Source organism: Perognathus longimembris, chromosome 10 (assembly GCF_023159225.1).
Source record: "Perognathus longimembris pacificus isolate PPM17 chromosome 10, ASM2315922v1, whole genome shotgun sequence".
NCBI lineage: Eukaryota > Metazoa > Chordata > Mammalia > Rodentia > Heteromyidae > Perognathus > Perognathus longimembris.
Window position 1 is genome coordinate 13,024,129 of NC_063170.1, and position 26,496 is coordinate 13,050,624.

Below are 26,496 nucleotides of genomic sequence, written 5' to 3' on the forward strand. Positions count from 1 at the left end.
ATAATCTGTCTCTCTCTATCTTTTTTGGGGGGGTGGGGTTGGTCATGGGGCTTGAATTCTGGGCCTGGGCACTGTTCCTGAGCTCTTCAGCTCAAAGCTAGCACTCTACCACTTGAGCCACAGCACCACTTCCAGTTTTCTAATGGTTAATTGAAGAGTCTCATAGACTTTCTTGCCCCAGCTGGCTTTGAACTGCATCCTCAGATTTTAGCCTCCTGAGTAGCTACAGTTGCAGGTATGAACCACTGGAGTCCAGCTAATCTGTCACAAATTGCATTCATAAATTGCAACAACTGGGGCTAGGAATATGGCCTAGTGGTAGAGTGCTTGCCTAGCATACATGAAGCCCTGGGTTCAATTCCTCAGCACCACATATATAGAGAAAGCCAGAAGTGGTGCTGTGGCTCAAGTGGTAGAGTGCTAACTTGAGCAAAAAGAATCCATGGACAGTGCTCAGACCCTGAGCTTAAGCCCCAAGACTGGCAAAAAAAAAATTTGCAACAACTATTCCACACTAATGCAAGATTATTAGTAATAATGGAAATGTGGGGAGAAGGCATACAGAAATTATATATTATGCACCATTTTTTCTGTAAACCTAAAATGGCTTGAAAGTCTATTAATAGAAAATAATGAATTATTAATAGACGCAAAAATATGAACTTTCAAAATATCATGCCAAATCTAAGAAGCCAGACAGAAAAGGTGACATATTCTATGATTCCATTCATGTGAAACAACCATAAAAAGCAAATTCATAGAGGCAGAAAGTAGATTAGTGGGTACCAGGGGCTGAGGGAAGTAGGAAAAAAGGAGTGACTACCTAATAGGTTGGTGAAAATGTTCTGAAAAGAGACAACATAGGAAAGTGGCTCTGTGGCTCAAAGTGGTAGAGTGCTAGCCTTGAGCAAAAGAGCTCAGAGACAGTACCAGGCCCCGAGTTCAAGTGCCACAGCTGACCAAAAAACATAAAGTTCTATTTTTGCCAGGGGCCAGTGGCTCACACCTGTAATCTTAGCTACTCAGGAGGCTGAGATCTGAGGACTGCATTTCGGAGCCAGTCCAGGCAGGAAAGTCCATGAGACTTTTTTTTTTTTTTTTTGCTAGTCCTGGGCCTTGGACTCAGGGCCTGAGCACTGTCCCTGGCTTCTTTTTGCTCAAGGCTAGCACTCTGCCACTTGAGCCACAGCTCCACTTCTGGCCATTTTCTATATATGTGGTGCTTGGGAATCGAACCCCTCATGTGTACAAGGCAAGCACTCTTGCTTCTAGGCCATATTCCCAGCCCCTCCATGAGACTTTTACCTCCAATTAACCACCAGAAAATTGGAAGTGGTGCTGTGGTTCAAGTGGCTAGCCTTGAGTTGAAGAGCTCAGGGACAGTGCCTAGGCCCAGCATTCAAGTCCCATGACCGACAAAGAGAAAGGGGGGGGGAGGGAGAGAGAGAGAAACATGGATGGCTGTACAACTTTGGGAATGTACTAAATGACCTTGAGTTGTATACTTTTAAATGATGAGTTTTATGGTGCAAGGAGGACATCTTTTAAAATGAAAACAACAGTAACAATTGTCCTGACTTTAAGGGCACTGCACTGCTAGTTTTATGCTTCACAGTGATATAATACCCTGAAGATCAGTTATTATGGAACAAAAGCTAAGGATATGGGGTTGGACGTGTGGCTTAGGTGGTAGATAGCCAGGTAGTGAAAAAAAGAGTCAGATACTGAGTTTGAGTCTTGGTCTCATGTTTTTCCACTGCAGTCTACTTTAAAGAACATATATGTTTTCTCAAAGAAGTACCATCCAAATAATAAACTGCCACAGAGATATCCTTTTGTGACTTACATGAAGTACAGCTCTTAAGAAGCTATGCATTTAGGGGACTAGGTATAGTGGCTTAAGCCTGTAAATCCCAGCTACTTAGAAGCCAGAGATGGGAGGATTTTGGCTTGAGGCCAGCCTCAGCTAAATATTAGTGATACTCCATATCAACTAACAATGCAGGTGGTGGTTTGCATGTGTAATTCCTGCTCCTGCTAGGAAGTGTTGGTAGGAGAATGGCAGTCTGAAGCAGGCCCTGGGGAGGGGGGAGGGAGATGCTTTCCAAACAATAAACAAAAGAAAGGGGAGTTTGGGGGCATGGACTAAGTACGGAATGCTTGCCTAGTGCTTTGAGTTAAAGCCTTAGTACTCTCCCCTCCCCCCTCAAAAGAACAGATTAGGGCTAGAGGTATCACTCTGTAATGGGACAGTTGCACAGAGTGTGCGAAAAAACATTATTCTATTCATGAAGACAGCAAATCAGGTAATCTCTCTTTTGGAAACTGAATAGCCTTTAATAAAACATGCATATAATAACAATACGTGGGTTCAACGATCCATATGTGAGATTCTGAACTTAATCCCGGCACCAGAAAATAAAAAAATGTTTCAAATAAATAAAACTTTTTAAAGGCCTCAAGAATCAATTTGAAGGTTTGAATAAGTTGAATACAAAATATAATAACTACAGTGAACTGAAACACACTGAATACATTTAAATCAATGCGTTTACAATGATGATAAGAACACAGCACAGAACTTGTCAGTCAACTTGGCAGGATGCTAAGAAGACAACACAAAACTAGCAAATAGGGGCTGTGAATGTGGCTTAGTGGTAGAGTGCTTCCCTCGAAAGCATGAAGCCCTCACCACCACATAAACAAAAAAAGGTGGAAGTGGTGCTGTGGCTTAGAGTGCTAGCCTTGAGCAAAAGAAGCTCAGGAACAGTGCCCAGGCCCTGAGTTCAAGCAAAATGACTGGCAAAAAATAAATTAAATAAATAAATAAATAAATAAAAGACAAAGAAAAACTAGCAAATAGGTTGAAAAACACTCAAATTTCTACTCTGTCTTTCCTATGCAAATTATACTTTAGGATAATCAAATCATTGATGAAAAGAGGTTTGTCTTTATAGAGTTGTTGCAGCTAATGGAGACAGATGAGAGAATTAGAAATAACCATTTTGTAATACCTAATGAATTAATGGACCTATGCAATCATAGTAAATGGCTATCACAAAATGAAAGAACATTGGACATTATATATTTCCTAACAGAAGTATGCACCATTACTCATGAAGTTGTGTTGCTGAAAAAGAAACACGCACTCACTCCCCAAACCTGAAATGGATTAACCTTATCTAACTACCAACTCATAGGAGATACAAAGATACTTGGTAGACAGTTGTCTCCATAATTGTGGTGAAGAGGAGGAAAAAGCTTAGGAGTCAGCTTCGGGATATTTCAGTGTTCAGTGATTGAGTAGAGGAGAGTGAATGTGGTGTTTGGAAAATAAGTTCTCTTCTTTATCTGCATTCTCTCCTTGGTTGTAAGTACTTTGTGCTTATGTCTCCAAAACCTACATCCACTCTAGCCATGGCCTCCACTTTGAGGGCCAGACTCATACAGGCATTACCTTTGTAAATTTAATTGTTATTTTTAAGGAGTTGTATAAAGGGTCATAATTCCATACATTAGGCAATGAATATAATGTTTCTTGGACAATGTCACCACTTCCTTTTGTCTTTTGTTTTTGAGCCAGCGTCTCTCTAACCCAGCCCTGGCGGGAAAGTCCACGAGACTTTCTCCAATTAACCACCAGAAAACTGGAAGTGGCTCAAGTGGTAGAGCGCTAGTCTTGAGCTGAAGAGCTCAGGGACAGCGCCCAGGCCCAGAGTTCAAGACCCACGACCGACAGAAAGAAGGAAAAGAAGGAAGGAAGGAAGGGAGGGAGGGAGGGATAGACTGGGTAATTTTACTGATTGGTGCAATGGGAACTGGGAACTGTATTAGAGTCTCCCTGATAGACTCATTGGGGAGATGAGGTAACTACAGGTGAAGCTGGACCTGGGGATGGTCACACGGTGAAGGGTGATTCCATCTTTCTTACTCCTTAGAAAGTCAGAGCGGAAGCAGGAAGGAGGTCACCATCCCTCTTCGGAACCTCAGGCATTGCCATTGATCTCACGATCTTTCCTAGTCCCCTCAAAGGGGGCTACTTGTCAAAAAGAGAAAAGCCAGCTTCTCCCCACGTTCTTGAGAATGGAAGGGAATCCCTTTCCATTTCAGTCCACCCACGAACAGCCCTTTGGGGTGGGGAAGTTTCCAGACTATCCGATTGCACGCCCCAGGCGTCTCCTCAGCATCACCCCTTCGCACAGGTGCCCTTCCCCACACTGTCTTTCTCCCACCGGCGTCCCCCAGGAGGCCCGGTCCCTGCCACTGGAGGAGACTTCTTTCCTCCGTCCGATTCTGTCATCTATACCCAGGGTCCCCGGTAGTTTCTCTTCACACTCTCGTACCCCTCAATTCGCCGCTCTCCGCCTGTTCCCTTTAATTCCTCCATTCCACCCTTTCGGCCTCAGTTTCCCCGCTCCTCCGCCTCAGGGACCGAGCGGTCCCAGTGCTTCCCACCTCCACCTCTGGCTCGGGGGCCTCTCCACCTCAGTTTACTCCTCCCGGCATCTAACGCACACTTGGGGCCCAAGCCCTCCCGGCCCGCCCCTACCCGGCTGCTCCAGGCTCAGCGCCCCCAGGCGGCGGATGCCCTCCTCGTCCAGATCCCACTGCTCCGCCATCCCCGCCTGCCGCTCACCTGCCGCAGCCCGCGAGACCGCCCGCGCGTGCCGCGGCCCGCCCGCGCCAGGCCCCGCCCCTACGGCGCCGCTGGCCCCGCCCACTCAGGACCCCGCCCCCTATGTGGCCCCCTAGCCCTTCCCAAGACACAGCAGAATCCGGACTCACACACACACACACACACACACAAACACACACACACACACACACACAGCCCCGCCACGTGCCAGGCCCCGCCCCGGAACCGGCCCCGCCCCATTTTCCCTTCCAAGCTCCGCCCCGATCCAGGCTCCGCCCCTAGCACCTCCTTCTGCCTCTCCTCAGATTGCATACGGCTGGTCTCTGGGTGGCGGTTGGTGGTTAGGTCACGAGACTCTCCGCCAGCTGCAGGAGTCGCTACCATGGTATGGATCCTGCCCTTGATCTGGGCGCCAAAACCACGACGGAGATGAAAGAAGAGGGCTGGGGCTCAAGATTTCTGGAGCATAGGGGTTGGAGGGTGGCCCTGACTTCGAAGGATTTAGGGGGATGGCTCTGAATAGTTGGGAAAATGCACAGCTCTTGAGAGTTCGGGGGTCACCAGGTGTGAGGAGCACCAGGGCATCCCTTTGACAGGGTGGGGGGCTCCATATCTCATTGCCTGTGCATGGTGGGGCAGTTGGAGGGGTAGACGGGGATCCAGATCTAAAGGACTGGGGGTGGAGGGAGCAGATTTCTGAGGCATGATGGGGAAGATTCCATCCAAAAGGTTGGGAAACTTGGTTCTGGGGAATTGAGGTCCTGTCTCTAGAGCATAAGGTGAGTCTAGCTCTAAACATTGATTTGGAAGAGGCTCCTTGGGGGAGAAGGATCTGTGTAGAAAAGGAGATGATGCTCTTTGGGATGAGGTAGGGATAGCTATTTGAAGGTTGCCCTGTTTTCCTGCAAGACACCATTTGTCCCCCATGCTTACCTGTGATTGAACTATCCCCAGGCTGGGATAGTTCTGTACTAAATAGCCCCAGAGCAGTCTTTGGGAAAGAAAACTCGACTAACAACCTTTACTCTAGCAGTGCATTCCTAGAGGGTTTTTCAGTGGGCAGTGTGGAAGAAGGAGGCAAATTTGAGCCAAGACTCTTGTTATATTCTGTCCTTAATAAGAAAAGAGTGAAGTTCAGCTCAGTTCAAAGAGCAGGTTTTCTTTAGCATCCAAAAATCTGCATGCTTTGAGCACCTCTACTGAGTTCTCAACCAGATAGTCACCTTTAAGGAAAGCAGAAAGCACAATCCAGAGTCCTTATATAGTTATGCTTTTGTCCAATATAGGTGGGGCCCTTAGTTACCTTCAGTTGGTCCATGCCATACCTTGCCACATTTGGAGAAAAACCAGGACTCAAAAGACTAGATTAACTCATTTTTGTTGACTTTTCCAACTGTGTCTCTGTCATGACAGCATTTTACATGACAGCATTTTGACAGCATTTATAATTTTTTGCTTTATACTCATCCCTCCTAGAGTTCTTTTAGTCTCAAATGTGGCATATAAAATTGTTCTTTTTTTTTTTTTTGCCAATCCTGGGGCCTGAACTCAGAGCCTAGGCTCTGTCCCTGAGCCTCTCTGTGCCTAAGGCTAGCACTCTACCACTTGAGCAGCTTTTTCTGTTTATGTGGTACAGAGGAATGGAACCCAGGGCTTCATGCATGTTGGCAAGCAGTCTACCACTAAGCTATAATTGTTCTTTATATCTGAATAGTTAGACCAGATTTAATGTAGAAGACATGGCCCCAGCCCCCCTCTTTGTTGCATACATTTATTCTTTTCTCAACTGTCAGAATAGGAGATTCAGGTTTTTGTTGAAGTAACTACCCATTACCTTAACAATCTTTCTCTCTAATGCCAATGTTTTTATGTAAAATTCTAAACATTCTGAAATATTGTAGGCATGGTGGCAATGAGCTGAGAGAGATGAATGATTTTTGCTTTATTGTATGTTTGTGAGTCTGTCCTTGGGGCTTGAACTTAGGACCTGGGAGCTGTCCCTTAGCTTTTTCGTTCAATTCACAGCTCTACCTCCAGCTTTTTACTGCTTAATTGGAATCTCCTGGACTTTCCTACCTGGGCTACTTTCAAACTTCAATCTTCAGATCTCTGCCTCCTGAGAGATGCTAGGATTATGAGCACTGAGAACTTGGTTGATTTTTGCCTTTGTGTGTGTGTGTGTGTGTGTGTGTGTGTGTGTGTGTGTGTGTGTGTGTATGAAAAGGCATCTGCAGGCTGGGAATATGGCCTAGTGGTAAAGTGTTTGCCATGCATACATGAAGCCCTAGGTTCGATTCCTCAGCAGCACATATATAGAAAAAGGCAGGTGTGGTGCTGTGGCTCAAGTGGCAGAGTGCTAGCCTTGAGCAAAAAGAAGCCAGAGACAGTGCTCAGGCCCTGAGTTCAAGCCCCAAGACTGGCAAAAAAAAAGGAAAAAAAAAAAGCAAAACCAACAAAAACAAAAGGCATCCGCATTCACTCCACAGAGGTTTAAGTCTCTCTGTTGGTAGGATCTGAAGAGGGCTTTGCACATGCTCAGTAAGATAGTGTCTTATTTGTTAAACAGAATTGCTAGGATATTATATCTGAAACTTGTTTCCACCACCTCCACTGCTATCCCACTAGCCCAAACAACAACTAACTGTGTGTATGTTGTGGGGTGGGAATTGGGGTGGGTTTACTGGGGCTAGAACTTAGGGCCTGAGCACTGTCCCTGGGCTTTTTTGCTCAAGGCTAGCTAGCTTTACCACTGGAGCCCAGCTCCACTTCTGGCTTTTGCTGGTTAACTGGAGATAAGAGTCTCATAGACTTTCCTGCCCTGGTTGGCTTCAAATTGTGATCCTCAGATCTCAGCCTCCTGAGAAACTAGAATTACAGGTGTAAGTCACCAGTGCCCAGCCAAAAAGAAGTTTATATACATTAATAGTCACTCCCTGTTCCCTCCTCCAAATTTCTATACCCCTGAACAGCCACTAACCTAGTTTGTCTCTACAAATTTGACTTTTCTGAGCACTGAATGTGAATGAATCATATACTGTGTGATATTTTGTATTTGGCTTCTTTTGACTTAGTTAAGGTTTACCCATATTGTAACATGAGCAGTACTCCCCCCCTCTTCCCTCCCCTTCCTTCTGCCAGTCCTGGGGCTTGGGACTCAGAGCCTGAGCACTGTCCCTGGCTTCTTTTTGTTCAAGGCTAGCATTCTACTTCTTGAGCCACAGTGTGACTTCTGGCTTTTAATGTTTATGCAGTGCTGAGGAATCGAACCCAGGGCTGCATGCATGTTAAGCAAGCACTCTACCGATAAGCCACATTCCCAACCCCTCATTCTTTTTTTTAAATTAACATACAATAGTCTAGCAGATGTGCTTTTATTTATTCATCCACCAGTTGATGGACAAATTCAATTAAACATAAAAGTAAGGGCTTATTTCTGGATTCAAATTCTATTCCACTTATTTATGCCAATAGTCTTATTATTCTAGCTTTGTAGTAAGTATTGAAAGTAGAAAGTTTAAATCCTCAAAGGTTTTTTTTTTTCATTTTCAAAAATTGTTTTAGCTTACTTGGGTCTCTTGTGTTTCTATATGAACTTAGTATCAGTTTGTCCAAGTTTTATTTTAAGAAGTGGGAGAAAGGACTGTTAGGCTTCTCATGGAGACTGTGTTAAGTCTATAGATAAATTTGGGAAATATTGTTGTCAGCTCATTGTCATTGTAATTGTGATTATTGCTATTATTGCTTTTGCCTTGTGATTTCTAGGTAGGCGCTCTACCACTTTTTTTTTGTAGCCTACGCTGGCCTGGACCTTGAAATCCTTTTATGTTTGAATGCCATGGCTGACCATACCCAGTTTGAGTATTACCATCTTTGTATATGTGTGTTTTTTGTTTGTTTGTTTGTTTGTTTTGCTTGCCAGTCCTGGGCCTTCGACTCAGGGCCTGAGCACTGTCCCTGGCTTCTTTTTGCTCAAGGCTAGCACTCTGCCACTTGAGCCGCAGCACCACTTCTGGCCATTTTCTGTATATGTGGTGCTGGGGAATCAAACCGAGGGCTTCATGTATACGAGGCAAGCGTTCTTGCCACTAGGCCATATCCCCAGCCCTGGAGTCTATTTTTAAAACATTGATCTGTATCCTTCAACCTTGCTGGGCTCAGAATAGTTTCTTGGCATTTTCTTTTTTTTTTTTTTTTTTTTTTTTGGCCAGTCCTGGGCCTTGAACTCAGGGCCTGAGCACTGTCCCTGGCTTCTTCCTGCTCAAGGCTAGCACTCTGCCACTTGAGCCACAGCGCCGCTTCTGGCCGTTTTCTGTATATGTGGTGCTGGGGAATCGAACCTAGGGCCTCGTGTATCCGAGGCAGGCACTCTTGCCACTAGGCTATATTCCCAGCCCCTCTTGGCATTTTCTATATACATGATTATGTCATTAGCAAATATAGTGGAATTATTCCTTCCCAATCAAGACTCTTATTTTTCTTCCTTTTTTTTCTTTTTTTTAACCACTGGGTTTGAACTTGGGACCTTGAAGAAGTAAGTGCTCTACCACTTGAGCAATATCCCCAGCCTTTCTTGCTTAGCATATGTGTGTGCATACACACACACACACACACACACACACACACGTATATTTCTGACAGATCTAGTGCTCTTGCTTGGGGTGGCCAGGGTCTCACTAACATTTTGCCTCAAACCATGATTCTCCCTTCTCCACCTCCCACACAGCTGTAGTTATAGGCCTGCCCGCCATGCCCAGCTATTTCTTTTTTCTTGCAGAACTCTCTTTTCATTCTCCCTTTAGGATGAGCCTGGCATGTCCCATGAATCAGCAGAGGATTTATTTCATTTCAATGTTGGAGGCTGGCATTTCTCAGTTCCCAGAAGCAAACTTGCTCAGTTCCCTGACTCATTGCTATGGAAAGAGGCATCATCCCTGTCCCCTTCAGAAAACCAGCGGCTCTTCATCGACAGAGATGGCTCCACCTTTCGGCACGTGCACTATTACCTCTACACCTCCAAGCTCTCCTTCTCCAGTTGTGCAGAACTGAACTTGCTCTATGAGCAAGCCCTGGGTTTACAGTTGATGCCTTTGCTGCAGGTAAGACATTCTTCTTTTCCAAAGGGTAATCATAACTTTACATAACTAAATGCTGTGCTCTTTTGTATATTGATTGTTGGGATGATCATAATAGGCAAGTGTGATTCATGACTTAAAAGCAATGATAATGCATGGGTATTGCATTTTCATTCCTCCTTTTTTGTGGTATTGGGGTTTGAACTCAGGTACTTATGCTTGCTTGCCTGCCTTGGTTGCTCAGCTGGCACTGCACCTTTTGAACCATGCCTCCAGCCTTGCTTTTTTCTGGCTATTTTGGAGATTGAATCTAGGCAAACTTTTTTGATCCCCTGGATCTCAGCCTCCTGAGTAACTAGGATTACAGGTGTGAGCCATTGATTGGTGCCTGTCTTTTGTTTTTGAGACAGTGTCTTGCTGTGTTACCCAGGCTGGGCTCAAACTCATGATTTTTCTGCCTCAGTTAGATTATTGGCATATACTACCACCAATAGTTCTGAATGAACATCCTCATGTATATGTATGTGTGTATACATGCTGGTACCACGGCTTGAACTCTAGAGTTGGGCACTGTTCCTTAGCTTTTTTGCTCAATGATGGTGCTCTACCACTTGATCTACACCTCCACTTCTGGCTTTTTGTAGTTCACTGGAGATAGGAGACTCACAGACTAACTCACAGAGTTAGCTTGAAACCATGACCATCTCAGATCTCAGCCTGCTAAGTAGCTAGGATTACAGGCATGAGCTACTGAACAGTAAGCTACTGTCCAGCTTATTAAGCTTTTTGACTCTTTTGTTTCCTCAGTTCCCAAACTGAAATATATCTGGGAAGCAAGTTCTAAGTGAGATCAGTAACTCAGAGGCCAATGGTTGGTCCTGTTCCAAAGTTCCAAAATGTGTGAGCAGTAGAACTTGAGGGATTATGTGGCTCTGCCTCCCTAAAACAGACTGTGAAACAAGTGCTTATGCTTTGGAAATAGTGCTTTCAAAGAAATAAACATTTGGGTTGGCCCAGCTGAAGTAGTATTTATTCATAGAAGCTGAGTGTAAATACAGCTGGGAAGCAACAGCTTCCTCCCGCAAGTCAACAGCCTCCCACTTCTCCATTGCTTGCTTTCCCTACCCTAAGGCCTGTCAGGTTTTTACCTAAATAAGCAAACACACACTTTGCTTGGAGAAGTTATATTCCCCCTGCCCAATTTTTAGTTGTAAGTTCTTTCTCAAGCAACACCACTTAATGTCGTCAGCCAGTGTTTATTGGTTTTTAAAGGGGAAAAAGCATCCTTACACAACAAAGATGTAATGTAAGCCACATGTATATTTTTTTAAGAGAAAAGGTCTTAACAAACAAAACTAAAACGATAACTGGGCTCTGATGCTTCATTCTTATAATCCTAGCTACTCAGAAGGCTAAGATGTGGAAGATGGTGTTGAAGCCAGCCAGGGCAGAAAAGTCTAAGACTCTATTACTAAAATAACTAGTAAAAAGCAGGGCTGGAGGCCTGGCTCAAATTGTAGAGTATCAGCTGAGTATTCAAGGCAAGCAAGTATGTGGCCTGACTTCAAAACCTCAGTACAGGTACTGAGAATGTGGCTTAGCGGTAGAGTGCTTGGCCTAACATGCATGTAGCCCTGAGTTTGGTTCCTCAGCACCATGTAAATAGAAAAAGCCAGAGTGGTGCTGTGGCTCAAGTGGTAGAGTGCTAGCCTTGAGCAAAAAGAAGCCAGGGACAGTGCTCAGGCCCTGGAGTCCCAAGCCCCAGGACTGGCAAAAACAAAACCTTCAGTACAATAGTTAAAATAGAAATATTTTAGTGAGGTACCAGTGGCTCATGACTGTAATCGTAGCTACTCAGGAGGCTTCAACCTCGAAGTTTGATCGAAGTTTGAAGCTAGCCAATGCAGAAAAGTCCATGAGACTCTTATCTCCAATTAACCACAAAAAGCCAGAAGTGGAGCTATGGCTCAAGGAGTAGAGTGCTAGCTTTGAGCACAAAGAGGCTCAGGGACAGTGCCCAGGCCCAGAGTTCAAACCCCGAGACTAGCAAAGAAACAAACAACAAAGATCATTCTTTTATTAAGTCTTCAGAACCTGATCCGTGTTTTCTATTTATAGCACATCTCAGATTCAGATGATGATACATATTTAAACTGTTCTAAGTTGTCAGGGCTCCTCACTGTAGAGTCTTTTACAATTAGCCCTTATCAATAAAAATAGAATTTTGCCTCCAGCTAACTGAAGGTCTCATACATTCCACAGGAGTCATATCTTATTCAGGGTTTTCTGTAACCTAGTAGGCTTATTGAAAAGCAGTGTTGAATGAGCCATCAAGCAGATTGATAGGAAGTTAATCAAGGGAAGATAGTTGAGCTCACACTGCTACCCGGATCTCTACCCCAACCCCTCCATCCACCCTTTATCTCTCCCATTCCCACTCTACCTGCCCACCTCCTGACACCCCTAACCTCAGGCTCGGGCCTCCATGGGGTACACTTGAAGTCTAATATTGCCTTGATGCTGATTGTGACATTTAGTGTGTATTGAGCATCAGACACATTTTAAGCCCTGGAGCTTCAGGAGTGGGCAGCACAGTTATACAATGTAGATAGAAATAAGTACTATTAAAAAAAAGAGTAGAGGGCTGGGGATATGGCCAAGTGGCAAGAGCACTTGCCTCGTATACATGAAGCCCTCGGTTCGATTCCCCAGCACTACATATACAGAAAATGGCCAGAAGTGGCACTGTGGCACAAGTGGCAGAGTGCTAGCCTTGAGCAAAAAGAAGCCAGGGTCAGTGCTCAGGCCCTGAGTCCAAGGCCCAGGACTGGCAAAAAAAAAAAAAAAAAAAAAAAAAATGAGTAGAGAGGAGCTGGGAATATGGCTTAGCGGTAGAGTGCTTGCCTAGCGTGCATGAAGTCCTGGGTTCGATTCTTCAATACCACATAAACAGATAAGGCTGGAAGTGGCACTATGGCTCAAATGGTAGAGTGCTAGCCTTGAGCAAAAGAAGCTCAGGGACAGTGCCCAGGCCCTGAGTTCAAGGCCTAGGACTGACAAAAAAAAAAAAAAAGGTAAAGAAGTGAAATATGCTAAGGGGAAAGACCACATATTGTTTGAGCTTTATCTACAGAAAACAGACAGGGCTTCCCTCCAAGCTTGATCCTCCCACGGATGACCTTCCAAGCATCTAGGCTGGCTGGTGCACGCCACTATGCCCAATTTGTTGGTTGAGATGGAGTCTCACTAACTTTTTGACAGGGCTGGCTTCCAACTACAGTCTCTCAATCTCATCTTCCTGAGTAACTGGGATTACAGGCATGAGCCATTGTACTCAGCTAAATGTACAATTTTATTAATTAATATAAATTGCTCTGAGCCTTTTGTATGCCATTACAATTGGAAGTCACAGCGACAACTACAGAATGAAATTTCCCTTCAGAGTCACTCGGGAGAGTTCAAGGTTCATTGCAGATAGTGATTCCCTTTTACTTTCTCCTTGAAACCCACTAATGGAATAGTATATTGACAGAACATGTTAACCAAGTATTCCTCTTCCTCCTTCCCTTCTTCCTTTCCTTTCTTGTGCTAAGGATTGAACCCAGGGCCTTGCACATGATAACCACATGCTCTTCTACTGAGCTATGCCCTAATCCTGTGTTTCCTTTTCACTGCCTTCTGGGGACTTCTCAGTTTGAACCTGAATTGGTCCCCTCATGTGCAATCCACTACCAGCAAGCAACGCGGTCCACCTGTGCTCCTTGTATTCAAGGGAGCGCCAGGGCATTTCTGTTGATCACACAATGAGGCTTTTAGGAAAACAGCCCAGCAGCAGTCTCACATTTCTTCTCACAATGTAAGAGCAGATTGCTACATTGATCTTAGAAAGGAAGGAGATTCCAGAAGCAGTCATCCCAGCAGTGTAGCTTGTCTGTGGGTGTTGGTGAGGGGACAACTCAAGTGTAAACCCCTTGACATAGCATCAGCGTCCTCGCAGTCAGACTCATTTGTCACACATACATATCTCAGCATATACACACCCTGACATGCACACATAGCATTGTACACCTGTACACACATACTACAAAGTTCAGCCACATCCTCAGCACCCTGCATGTTTATTTGCTATACTTTCCCCCCTGCTCATTTTCCTAGAATGCATTCCTTTTAAGCCTCGAACTGGAACCTCACTTTTATCACCTTTATAATAATAATAATAATAATAATAATTTTAAAAAAGATTTGACCTAACAAAGAATCCTAGCCTGACATTTTTTTTTTTTTTTTTTGCCAGTCCAGGGGCTTGAACTCAGGGCCTGAGCACTGTCCCTGGCTTTTTTTTTGCTCAAGGCTAGCACTCTATCACTTGAGCCACAGTGCCACTTCTGGCTCCTTTCGGTATATATGGTGCTGGGGAATTAAACCCAGGGCATCATGTATACGAGGTGAGCACTCTTGCCACTAGGCCATATCCCCAGCCCCTAGCCTGACATTTTCAAGCCCAGTTTTTGTCTGTCCTCATAGCAAAGTCAATAGCTCTCTTGTATCAGCACTAATTCTATTGGGATTATGTATTCATATGTCTCTCTTCCTGGACTGTATCCTCCTCAGATCTTCATTATTCCTAGCATCATTCACAGTACCTAGCAATTACAAGTATTTAATAAACACCTGCTGAGAGATGAGGAAGGCTGGCTCCACCTTTGGAGCCCGGAGGAGAGGGGCAGGTCAGAGATGCGGTTTGCACCTCCTTGCCTTCTAGCAGGCTTGATTTCTAGGATCTTCAAAGCAGTGTAGGCCTTTCTTGTTTTGGCATGGCAGTCAGGGATCTGCAAGCTCCACAAGCTCCATCACATTCCTTCACAACAGAGCAGAAGGCATCTCCAAGGAATGCTGCCGCCTTGAAAAGCCTCCTGTTAATCCCAAAGCTTTGCCAGCAGGGTGCCTTTGCCATCTTTTGACAACACATACACAAACGCCCCTGCACCATCAGTTTTACAGTGCTTCTGATTGAATCTTTTTTTTTTTTTCACTATGATCTAGGCCAAAAGCAATATCAATCATTCATCCTCCTGCTAGCAATTAGCCATCTGAATTCAGGTCTGTATTTCCTTACAGAAATCCTCTTATTGTCTCTGCATGTCAGGACAGGCTCGCAATCCCAGCTGAGACAAGAGGATCTTGATTTGAGGCTAACCTGGGAAATGTATTGAGACCTTCTCTTAAAAACAAGCTGGGCATGATGGTATATGTCTCCCAGTAGCTAAAGAGGAAGAGACTAAGAAGACTCTAGTTCACGGCTGACCTGGACAAAATGGGAGATCTTATCTGAAGAACAAACTAAAAGCAAAAAGGACCAGGGTGTGGCTCAAGCATGAGGCACTGAGTTCAATCCCCACTACTCCCCTTCTCCCCCTCCCAAAAAGAAAAGATATCTTCCCTCTACCAACTTTCTAGGTTATAACCTATGAAAAGTAAAATTCCCCAGTCAGGTGCTAGTGGCTCACACCTGTAGTCTTAGCTAATCAAGAGTCTAAGATCTGAGGATCAAGGTTTAAAACCAATCTTGGCAGTAAAGTCTATGAGACCCTTATCACCAATTAACTACTAAAAGGCTGGAAGTGGAGCTGTGGCTCAGGTGGTAGAGCACTAGCTGTGAACAAAAAAAATCAGGCACAATGGAGCTAAGAATATGGCTTAATGGTAGAGTGCTTGCCTAGTATGCATGAAGCCCTGGGTTAGATTCCTCAGTACCAAATAAACAGGAAAAGCTGGAAGTGGAGCTGTGGCTCAGGTGATAGAGTGCTAGCCTTGAGCAAAAAAAAAAAAAAAAAAAAAAAAAAAGCAGCAGCAGCAGCCAGGGACAGTGCTCAGACACTGAGTTCAAGCCCTAGGGTTGGCAAATAAAAAATTAAAAAAATCCAGGACCAGCACACACACATTGACACATACAAAGAGTTAAAATTCTAAGAGGAGTAAAAGTGAACTTGAAGTCAGCAAACTGACTTCTATGGACACAGAAGACCCGTCATGCACATAGCAACCTCAGTCAGTAAAGCCAAAGGCCAGCTGGGAGCCTAGGCTTTCTGGGTGGTTTAAATTCATTCATCCTTTCAACCAAAATGCATTGAAGTTCTACAGGCATCATTTTGGATGATGCGAATATTTCAGAAAACAAGACAAGCAAAGCAATGTCCTTGAGGCTGAGGGGAGGACACATTTATTGGAGGAGATAAATAAGTCAGTAGGTATGCAAGCTGGGGAGCACTTTCTGTGATTTCTTACAGCAGCCAAATGGCTTCCTCTGAGCAAAGGACTTTCCCAGAAGTCAGAGCAAAGATTGGCTGAGAGAATTCAGGAATCAGCCTTGTTGTGCTTCGGGGCCTAGTGCAGGAATGATGCTTTGGGTCAGCATGCAGTATGACCTCACTGTTGTCATCTTTATGGATTTACTGGCTTTATTTCTTCTCTTTTTCAAGATTTGTCAAACTTTTCTTTCTTAGGGAAAATGGTGTTTCTCACACCTTACAGTAGTGAAAAATGGAAGGAAATGAATATTTTTATTTCTACAAAATAGATCAACTAGTATTGTTGTGCCAAGTCGCAAGACCACCACCAAGAAGGCCACCAAGACTCAGACATTCCGAAATGCAAAAGCAAGGCAAGGCTTTATTTTGGCAAGCTGCAACTCGGGCCTCGTCCTACCCACCGACACAGCGGAGGTTAGGAGGGAGCCTCGAGCTGCGGTTACTCAGGGCTTATAAAGGCAAAAACAAAGTTACAACAATCAGGTGTTCAAGCAAGCAAAATTAGGACACAGGTACAAATCTGATTGGCTCAGGTGCTCGAGACATTTTGGGGGCAGTCAGAGTTAAGCATTCCCAGCGGTTAGAGTTATTGACCAGCTGGGCCCTAACGGGCTTGTCCTGGGTTTGCTCACAGGGCCTGTTTATCTCAGGTTTGCGTGGTAAAGTGGGGTTCACGTGGTATAGGGGGGTTCACGTGGTAAAGTGGGGCCTGACTTCAAAGTCTGGCACTTCAGTATATCTCAACTAATCCACCTTCTGTCAAACTAGTTGGACTGTCATTTTTGATCACATCATCCCAGAGAACACATGGCATACTAAACAATACTTTCAAATAGGAAGGTCCTAGGCTGTCCTCATATAAGCAGGCCATCATCCTGGAAAGATTTCCCTTCCCACTGCCCCCCCTCTCCTGTGGCCAATTTAGAGTTTCTCAGCCCAGTTTCCCTCCTAAGAAGAGCTAACAGCTGGACATAACTGTATGTAGTACCAAGTGAAGGGACCAGAAAGCTGAGGTCCTCTTCTAATAACATGGAATGAATCCCAGGGCTCCTAGAGAGCCAGACTCTTTATAACTAGCAGGGCACTGGTGGCTCACACCATCTTAGCTACTCATGAGGCAGAGATCTGAAGATCTTGGTTCAAAGCCAACCTAGGTAGGAAAGTCTGTGAACCTCTTATCTCCAATTAACCACCTAAAACTCAGAAATGGGGCAATGGCTCAAAGTGGTAGAGCCACTAGCATTGAGCAAAAAAGCTCAGGGACAACATCCCAGCCCTGAGTTCAAGCTTCATGACTGGCCTTGGTTCAAACCCCTCAAAAAAAGTGGTTCTAGATCTTGTCTTAACATATGTTAATCATTGGCTTTAATGTCTTTATTTTCCTCTAAGTTGATCTCTGCTTCAAGCAGAGATCTTCAATGCACAATGTATATTTCTCAAATGAATGAGTGGTGGTCTTCCAGCATGCAACACATGCAGTCTCCCTTAATACACAGTATCCCAGGAAAACACTCCCCATGACCTGGTCATTTCCAATTCTCTCTCATGTCCTTTAGTTACTCAAAATAGGAAAGATTGTCCCAGTCTCCTTTCACCTCCTCTTGCAGACTATGATTATAAGGGGCAGTTATAGATATGGCCACTAGGGGGCTCTTCTCACCACTCAGGATTTCCAAGAACAACCTCACCAAGACTTCCCATCTGTGTTGCTAGCAATCAGAGGCAGGCTCTTTTATTATTATTGAATCTGAGCTTTTCTGTCCTTAAAAGGCTCTTAGGAGGGCTGGGGATATGGCCTAGTGGCAAGAGAGCTTGCCTCGTATACATGAGGCCCTGGGTTCGATTCCCCAGCACCACATATACAGAAAACGGCCAGAAGTGGCGCTGTGGCTCAAGTGGCAGAGTGCTAGCCTTGAGCAAAAGGAAGCCAGGGACAGTGCTCAGGCCCTGAGTTTCACGCCCCAGGACTGGCCAAAAAAAGGCTCTTAGGAGGCTGAGAATGTGGCTTAGTGGTAGAGTACTTGCCTAGCATGCAAAAAGCCCTGGGTTTGATTCCTCAATACCACATACACGGAAAAAGTCAGAAGTGGCGCTGTGGTTCAAGTGAGCAAAAAGAAGCTCAGGGACAGTGCCCAGGCTGTTCAAGTCCCATGAGTGACAAAAAAAAAAAAAAGGCTCTTAGGGGATAAAATTGGCTACAGAGTACTTTTAAAGGACATTTGAGCAGAAAGGGAAAGGAGGAAAAAAAAGATCATTTGTCCTGTTGTTTCCAAAACATTTTAAGGAAAATACTGTTTTCTTTTAAGGCAGGGTCAGAAACAGTTATCTTGACGTCATGATAATCTGCAGAACTGAAGAGAAAACAGATCCCTGGGTGAGAGTAGCATGAAGACTTTTCAGCCCACCCTCTGCTCTAAGCTTCAGCCCTGCCTAGTTGGGGTTCTCCTTACCACCCTTCCCCACTCCTGGCCACATGTTCCTCGAAGCCATGATGCTCTCAGGATGGGAGACTTCTCAGACAAATTGAAAAAGCTTTTACCTTGGCTCTCTCATCAGTAAAACACTCACCATATCTGTTTCACAGAGTTCTGTTGGATAAATGCTTAAATTTATGTGATTTGAAAAATGTGGAGCACTGTGCCAATATAAGGCACTTATTATAATTTGATCTCACTACTTAGACCATTTCCCAGAATTATGTTGAACATATACAATGAGCAAATCACAGGTGAAAGGGTTTTAAACTACTCAAGAGAAATGGAAGTGGAGGTGTGGCTCAAGTGGTAAAGTGCCACTCTTGAGCGAAAAAGCTACGCAAGAACACAAGATCCTGAGTTCAAACTCCAGTATCAGCACAAGACAGACACAGAGAGCGAGAGCACAGCAGAAAACATCGAATTTTAAATGATTAAATATAAACTAATCCTGATTATGTAACATAAAATTATATAATTATGTAATATAAATTATATAATTTATATATAATTATATAAATCATATAACATAAAATTATAAGACCAAAGCTTGTTTTGACTAGGCACACATGGCTCACACCTGTAATCCTAGCTACTCCCGAGGCTGAGATCTGAGGACTAAGGTTCAAAGCCAGTCCAGGCAGGAAATCCATGAGATCCTTGTCTCCATGTAACCACTTAAAAGCCACAAGTGAAGCTGTGGCTCAAGTGGTAGACCACTATCCCTAAGCAAAAAAGCTAAAGGACAGAGCCCAATCCCTGAGTTCAAGCCTTGGTACTAGCTGGAAAAAATTTGCTTCAAAAACCAGAAGAGAGGGCTGGGGATATAGCCTAGTGGCAAGAGTGCCTGCCTCGGATACACGAGGCCCTAGGTTCGATTCCCCAGCACCACATATACAGAAAACGGCCAGAAGCGGCGCTGTGGCTCAAGTGGCGGAGTGCTAGCCTTGAGCGGGAAGAAGCCAGGGACAGTGCTCAGGCCCTGAGTCCAAGGCCCAGGACTGGCCAAAAAAAAAAAAAAAAAACAGAAGAGAGCCAGGAATGATGGCACATGCCTGTGATCCTAGCACTCAGAAGGCTGAGGCAGGAAGATCAAGAGTTCAAGACCAATTTGGGCTATATAGGGAAACTTGTCCAAAAAAAGGGGGGGGGGGCGCTTGGATGTGGTTCAAGTGACTATATAGCAAGTACAATGGCCTAAATTCAAATTTCAATACCACTAAAAATCAGAAGTTATTAGAATTTTTTAAATATTAACATGCCATCTTATAGCCTTAAAGTTTTAAGTTTTGTGTGTGATCAATTTAGTTTGAAATATCTTACCAAAGTGAGTTACATACTGTTTTTCCTGGTACCCACTCCTGAATTGGTAGATAGTTGGCAGGTGCTGATGGTCAGGGAGCAATGTTCTTTATCCTACTAGACTCTGGATAATCTGAAGGAAGGGAAGCACCACCTCCGAGTGCGGCCTGCAGACATTCCTGTTGCTGAGAGAGCATCTCTGAACTACTGGAGAACATGGAAGTGTATCAGCAAACCCTCAGAATTTCCCATAAAAAGCCCAGCTTTCACAGGTAGAATCAAGGACGGGCTGTTCCCAGCCCCAAGCCCACACAAGCCCAGCTCTCCTCACTGTAACGGAAGTGGCTTCCATTCAAAGTACCCTCACTCTGAGCAAGTTCTGGGCGATTCTGTAGTACCTGACCCCTCCATGGCTGCTTGGCCACTGTAACTAAATACCTGCTCACTATTCATTCCTCTGCCCACTGGTTTCCTTTCGGTAAGGCAGAGCTGCCTTCCAGCCCCCAGGCATTCATGCTTATTAGTGAGTTGGAGCTTCTAGGGAAATAAAAACACCTATTTCATTGGTCACAGTGGTTGGCTTGAGCCAATTAGAAAAGATGAAAATGGAGCTGGGAATGCGGCTTAGTGGTAGAGTGCTTGCCTAGCATGCATGAAGCCGTGGGTTTGATTCCTTGGCAGCACACAAACAGAAAAAGCTGGAAGTGGTGCTGTGGCTCAAGATGTAGAATGCTAGCCTTGAGCAAAAGAAGCTCAGGGACAGTGCTCAGACCCTGAGTTCAAGCCCCAGGACTGGCCAAAAGAAAAGAAAAGATGAAAACGAGCTAGCCACCAGTGGCTCATGCCTGTAAACCTAGCTACTTAGGAGTCTGAGATCTGAGGATCGTGGTTCAAAGCCAGCCCAGAAAGAAAAGCCCATCAGACTTTTATCTCCAGTTAACCAGGAAAAAGCTAGAAGTGAAGCTGTAGCTCAAGTGGCAAAGTGCCAGCATTTAGTAAAAAAGCTAAGGGACAAGAAACTAAATGAATTTAGTGACTTTGGGTACATAAGCCAAAGTATCACATGCCCTTTGTTGTTCATTATTGGCTATGGGGCTGGAACTCTGGGCCTGGGTTCTGTCCCTGAACTCTTCAGCTCAAGGCTAGTGCTCTACCACTTGAGCCACCGTGTCACTTCTGGTTTTCTGGTGCTTAATTGGTGAGAAGAGTCTCAGGGACTTTCCTGCCCAGACTGGTTTTGAACCTCAATCCTCAGAGCTCCTCAGCCTTCTGAGTAGCTAGGATTACAGGCATGAGCCACCAGCACCCAGCTAAGAAAAATATTTTACTGCTCAGCTTCTCCACCTTAAAGCTCTCTGGAAGGAGGTGCATGTAACAGGGCAGGCACTGTCCCCTGGGTCATCTCTCCAGGGACCCCTCACCCTCACCCCAGTGAGAATCCTGGCCTCATGGAGGTGGTGACAGACATGTCCTCTCCATTTCCTCTAGGCCTGCATGATAAAGCCCCTTTGGGGCTCATGGACACACCACTGTTAGACACAGAAGAGGAAGTCCACTACTGCTTCCTGCCCTTGGACCTGGTGGCCAAGTATCCAAGCTTAGTGACTGAAGACAACCTGCTGTGGCTGGCTGAGACTGTGGCCCTCATTGAGTGCGAGTGCAGCGAGTTCCGCTTCATTGGTGATTGCTCTGTACAGGGGTCCAGGGCATAAGCTGAGAAGGCCGCCCATTCTTACCCACCCCAGACCCCATAGAGCCCCAGATTGATGCTTAGGGCTGAAGAGCTTTCCTGGGTGAGGGTGGCAGTCTGACAGTCTTCCAGGAAGCAAGCAGATCCCAGCATTAGACTCTCACTTGGCTGTTAGGTCTTTTGGAATGGCCTGGCTGTAAAGGGTACTAAAACTGCTGGAGGTGATTTCAGGGGCCAGTGGAGCCATAGATGTGAAGGGCAGAATCCAAGGTCACCTTTTTATTTTTACCCTGCCCTTCCATCTCCAACTGGACTCCCAACCTCACCTCCTGTCACCATAGAAGGAGGAAACTGGGTTGTTTCAAAGGATAGCTCTGCCTGCTCTCACTTCAGTTATACTCAGAGTCTAAGGAGTGGGAGGGGGGACAGTGACAGCTTCCCCAGAGCTGTGTAAAACGATGGGCTTGGGCTGGGAATGTGGCAGAGTGCTTGCCTAGCATGCATGAAGCCCTGGGTTCAATTCCTCACAACTACATAAACAGAAAAAGCCGTAAGTGGCGCTTTGGCTCAAGTGCTAGAGTGCCAACCTTGAGCAAAAGAAGCTCAGGGACAGTGCCCAGACCCTGAGTTCAAGCCTTGGGACTGGTTAAAAATAAATAAATAAGAAAGGTGGGCTTAAGCTGTTGACCTAAGGAGGGATGGAATCTCCCACCCTGCTCAGAAGAGGGCATCCTCCCCTCAAACCCCAGGAGCAGTTCTGCTGGAAGGCTCCTCTCACCCTAGCTGTTGTTGTTCCAGGACTCCAAATGCTTAGAACCTCAGCCATTCAGACTCAAAGGCATCTAGTACATTGTCTGTGAGGTACATTTGCATCTCAAGTTGATTCAGATAGGATGTTAGCATTGGCTCCACCGTGGCTTTCCACACTGAAGGCCAGGCAGTGACAAATGCAATTGCCCCCTACCAGGCGGGGCTCAGCAGAGTCCCTTCCCTCTCAGGAGCAAGACAACTCTCTCTTTTGCAATGATCTGTCCTCCAGCCAAGACACTCAAGGTAAATCTCAAAGCCAGTGTCTTCACCAAGAAGGGCCTGGCTTGGGACCAACCCAAGCCAGGTCATGGATGCACGCCCCCCCCCCCCCATCATGACATAGGAAAACAGAGTAATTTGGGGTCTTTCACCTTGAAGACCACAGACTGATAGCTAAACCTAGTCAGGTATGTTTAGAAATTGTTTCAGAATAAGATATTTAAAAAAAAAAGAAGAGGAAGAAGAAGAAAGGAGAGATCAGGGTAAGGTATAGTATTCAAAATTCTGTCAGAACTTGGACCTATAGTGAAGTCAGAGCAGCTTTGTTAACAGGTGTTGCTTTCCTTTGCTTTCAAGTGAATTTTCTCCGCTCACACAAGATCTTACTACCAGATAATTTCTCCAACATAGACGTGTTAGAAGCAGAAGTTGAAATTCTGGAGATCCCTGAGCTCACAGAAGCGGTGCGGCTGTGTCGGATGAACATGGGTATGTTGCCTGGGATCCTTGGCCTCCCCTTGACATTCTAGACCCTTTAGTCAGAAGAGCCAAGAACAAATATCTCCCCTCTCATAGCCACTTGGGCCTGAAACTCTGCATGAGTTCAGTCTTCTCTGTCTGCTCAGCACCCCAAGGAAATGGGGTTGGCCTGCCAAGGCCAAAGGACATCTAGGCTGGTCTGAAGTAAGACCAGAGCTTGGATAGGACACCAGGCCCATGGTAGCCTGGGGAGGAAGGCTGGGCCTGTGGGTAAGTTGCTTGGACAGGGGCCTCTGCCCTACCTGTAGAAGTCCAGGGTACCCACCTACAACTTCCAGGCTTCACCTTCCACACCCAATATGAGAACCTGTTCTCAGTTCTTCAGTTACTCTACCCACCCCCAAATTCCCTTGCCCTGCTCCCTGCCTCCTCACACAATGTGATATTTCTGTTATTTCCTGAATCCTAGCCAGGCCAAGTCTCTGTGCACTGAGCTCTGCCTCATTCCAGCAACTCCTCACCTCTTCATTTTGGTTTGCCTTTCATCATTCCATGTCCCAAATCCTATGCATATGGAGGCTACTGTTTTTGTTTAGGGGGAGCTTCCTCCCTCAGGAGGCCGTGGCTGGCCTTCTGAGGATGTATAGGACCTTCTCAAATAGCTTCTCCCACACACAAAAAAATAAACAAGTAAAAAGAATATGAACTGTCACAGATTTGAAATTTGGCCCTGGGTAGTATCAGACATTTGTCCCAAGAGAATAAGGCATCTCCTTGTCTTCAGGCCCAGCCTTCTCCCAGGCACACGGAGTCAGCCTGTGTGGAGACAGTGGCATCCTGCCACTGTCTCAGGGCCTTACTTGAGGGGAGTACAACTCCAACTTTTCCTCAAGTGCTTCCTCAGGAAGCATGGGTCATTGTAAGATGGGTAGACTAGTGCCTGCTCCCTACAAGCAACGTAAAGATGGAAGTATGTTTGTAGACAGATTCTTCTCAAACCAAAGCATGGTGTCAACGTTTTAGAAAGCAGTATAATGAGCCAGGCACTAGGGGTTCATGTTTGTAATCCTAGCTACTCAGGAAGGAGGCTGAGATGTGGAGGATCTTGGTTCAAATCCAGCCCTGGCAGAAAAGTCTGTGAGACTTTGTCTCCAATTAACCAGCAAAATGCAGGACTGGAGGCATGGCTTAAGTGGTAGAGTGTTAATGTTGAACAAGAAAGCTGAATGAGACTGAGGCATGAGGCTCTGAGTTCAAGCCCTGGCACCAACACACACACACACATACACACACACACAGAGTTAAGGAAGGAAGGAAAAGAAGGAAGTTGGAAGGAAAGAAAGAAACTAGAAGGAATGAATAAGCAGTGTAACTGAGGGAAACAGTTGGTAGCCTTGGCAAGGGACAGCAATGACCTCAACCCCAGTCCTGTCCCTGTCTAGCTCTATGGCTACTTGTCCTAACTACTTTACCATAAAGTACGAAGTTGAGGAGGGACAGGATACTGATTTAGTCCCTCTGTAAACAGTGTATTCATCTGTGGAACAATTATAGCACCAACTCTGGATACACTAAAATATATGCTCCATGCAAGTCTCTGGTAGTTTTCTAGCTCATCCATGGTGGCTCCTGGGACAGAGTGTGAACTGTGTTCAGTAGACTAGTCAGTCCTGTGACCACAGCAAGAGAATGAGCATACCCACAACCACAAACACAGATATATAACATGAAAATAGCCACACATAGGACATCTCTGGGCCAGCAGTTGGGGCTGTGAAGCCTGTGATTCCCATTGGCTGCTGATCTTCTTGTCTTAGAAGAAGCAGAGCTTGAAACAAATGGAGATTCCTCCCGAGGCCTGGACTGCTATTCTGAGATGTCTGAAATTCAGATGTTAGTGACATAGCTAAGGAATCCCACCACCCCCACCTCCCTTACCTCCTTACAAAGAATTCTGAATTTAGGATCCTCTAAGCTTGACAAAATTATACTGGTGTAAGCTACTTAGGTCTTTATGAGGGCAGAGGAGGGATTCAGACCCACAGTCTCCAATTTGGCAAGAATCATGGAGATCTAGAAGTTACCATTTTCTTTCCTACCCAGGTGGCTGTTCGCGGACCTCCTGTCCTTCCCCAAGTCCTGGAAAAGCAGGGCGTGCAGCTGGCCTAGAATCTGTGAAGCCACTGTACATGATGGCCCTGGGTCTGCTGGTGAAGTACCCTGACTCTGCGCTGGGACAACTCCGCATCGAGAGCACACTAGACGGAAGCAGGCTGTACATCACAGGGAATGGGGTCCTCTTCCAGCATGTCAAGTAAGTCCTTCTTCAGGGAGTCACTTATTCCCATTAGACTGGGCTTTGCCCTTCTCTAGGAACAATGTGGAATCTTTCCCATGATCCAGAGGGGAAGAGTGTCCTTGGATCTACCCATCATTTTACTTTCCATCACCACCACCAGATTCAGGCTTCTGAGGACACAGGCAAGGTACCAAAGTGCAAAGGGTTCAGGCTATCTCATATTTTGTTCTCTGTTTTATGCCAAGTCTGGGGTGATCAGGTCACCTCCTACCCTCAGCATGCTGGGAACCCCACCCAAGTAGATCTCTACAAAGAGAATATTCTCTCTACCCTCGGAGATCTCCAGGGGAACTCCTAAAAAGCAAGGCAGAGGCAACCTACAGAGTGTGATGTCTGGCCTTTCCCTTGAGGGGTGAACTCAGAATGTCCCCATTAGTGCCACAGCATGGATTCTAATCCTGGCCTATAGAGGAGTAAACTGAGGTTCTGAACAATGGTGTAACACTAATGTTGCAAAATTTATTAGTACCAAAACTAAAGGTAGAGGCTAGGAATATGGCTTAGTAGTAGAGTGCTTGCCTAGCATGCATGAAGCCCTGGGTTTAAGTCCTCAGTACCAATAAACAGAAAAGGCTGTGGCTGTCAGAAGTGGTGTTGTGGCCCAGTGATAGAGTGCTAGCCTTGAACAAAAGAAGCTCAGGGACAATGCCCAGGCCCTGAGTTCAAGCCCCAGGACTGGCAAAAAAAAAAAAAAGGAAAACAAAGGTCAAGTAGTGTTTTCCTAGGCCCATGTGCAAAGCATTATCTAACCCTGAACACTGTCTTATCCCAACTCTGGCATTTGGGGCCCTTTTCAAGGCCCATTTTATTGTCCATCTCTTTCCAGACATTCCCACCCTTGTAATGTCACAGAAGGCAACTTCAAATGCCTTTGGAGGGGGGGAGGGTTGGAGCAGGAGGGAAGGGAAGGGGAGGTGTTCAGACTGCAGTCTTACCAGGGAACACAAGATGTTAGTAATCTCTCAAGGCCATGACTGAGAGGTCTTGAGCATAAAGTTATGGGGACAGAAGGCTGTGGCTTCGCCCTGGCCTAGCTTCTGAGTCTGAGACAGAGCTCGAGGACTTAAGGCAGTTTAGTGGACTTTGCTGAAACAGGTCAGGCTCTTCTCCTAAAGGGCAGAATTGTGTCAAGGCTTATTGGCCTTC

At 45.5% G+C, this 26,496-nt stretch overlaps 2 protein-coding genes across 3 annotated transcripts in view; one reads left to right on the plus strand and one right to left on the minus strand.

Moving 5' to 3' along the window:
* Positions 1 to 4,619, minus strand: part of Lrrc36 (leucine rich repeat containing 36) — a 37,328-nt gene extending 32,709 nt beyond the window's left edge. For both annotated transcript variants that reach the window (XM_048354818.1, XM_048354819.1), the window contains exon 1: positions 4,550 to 4,619. In XM_048354818.1, the coding sequence (XP_048210775.1) occupies positions 4,550 to 4,619 (70 nt within the window). The remainder of the gene's footprint in view (positions 1 to 4,549) is intronic.
* A 399-nt stretch (positions 4,620 to 5,018) lies between these two features.
* The window catches only part of Kctd19 (potassium channel tetramerization domain containing 19), a 29,073-nt gene continuing 7,595 nt past the window's right edge, over positions 5,019 to 26,496 (plus strand). Inside the window, exons 1-6 of the mRNA XM_048354741.1 lie at positions 5,019 to 5,045; positions 9,436 to 9,732; positions 19,914 to 20,064; positions 21,281 to 21,472; positions 22,869 to 23,000; positions 25,095 to 25,305. Of these exons, the coding sequence (XP_048210698.1) occupies positions 5,019 to 5,045; positions 9,436 to 9,732; positions 19,914 to 20,064; positions 21,281 to 21,472; positions 22,869 to 23,000; positions 25,095 to 25,305 (1,010 nt within the window). The remainder of the gene's footprint in view (positions 5,046 to 9,435; positions 9,733 to 19,913; positions 20,065 to 21,280; positions 21,473 to 22,868; positions 23,001 to 25,094; positions 25,306 to 26,496) is intronic.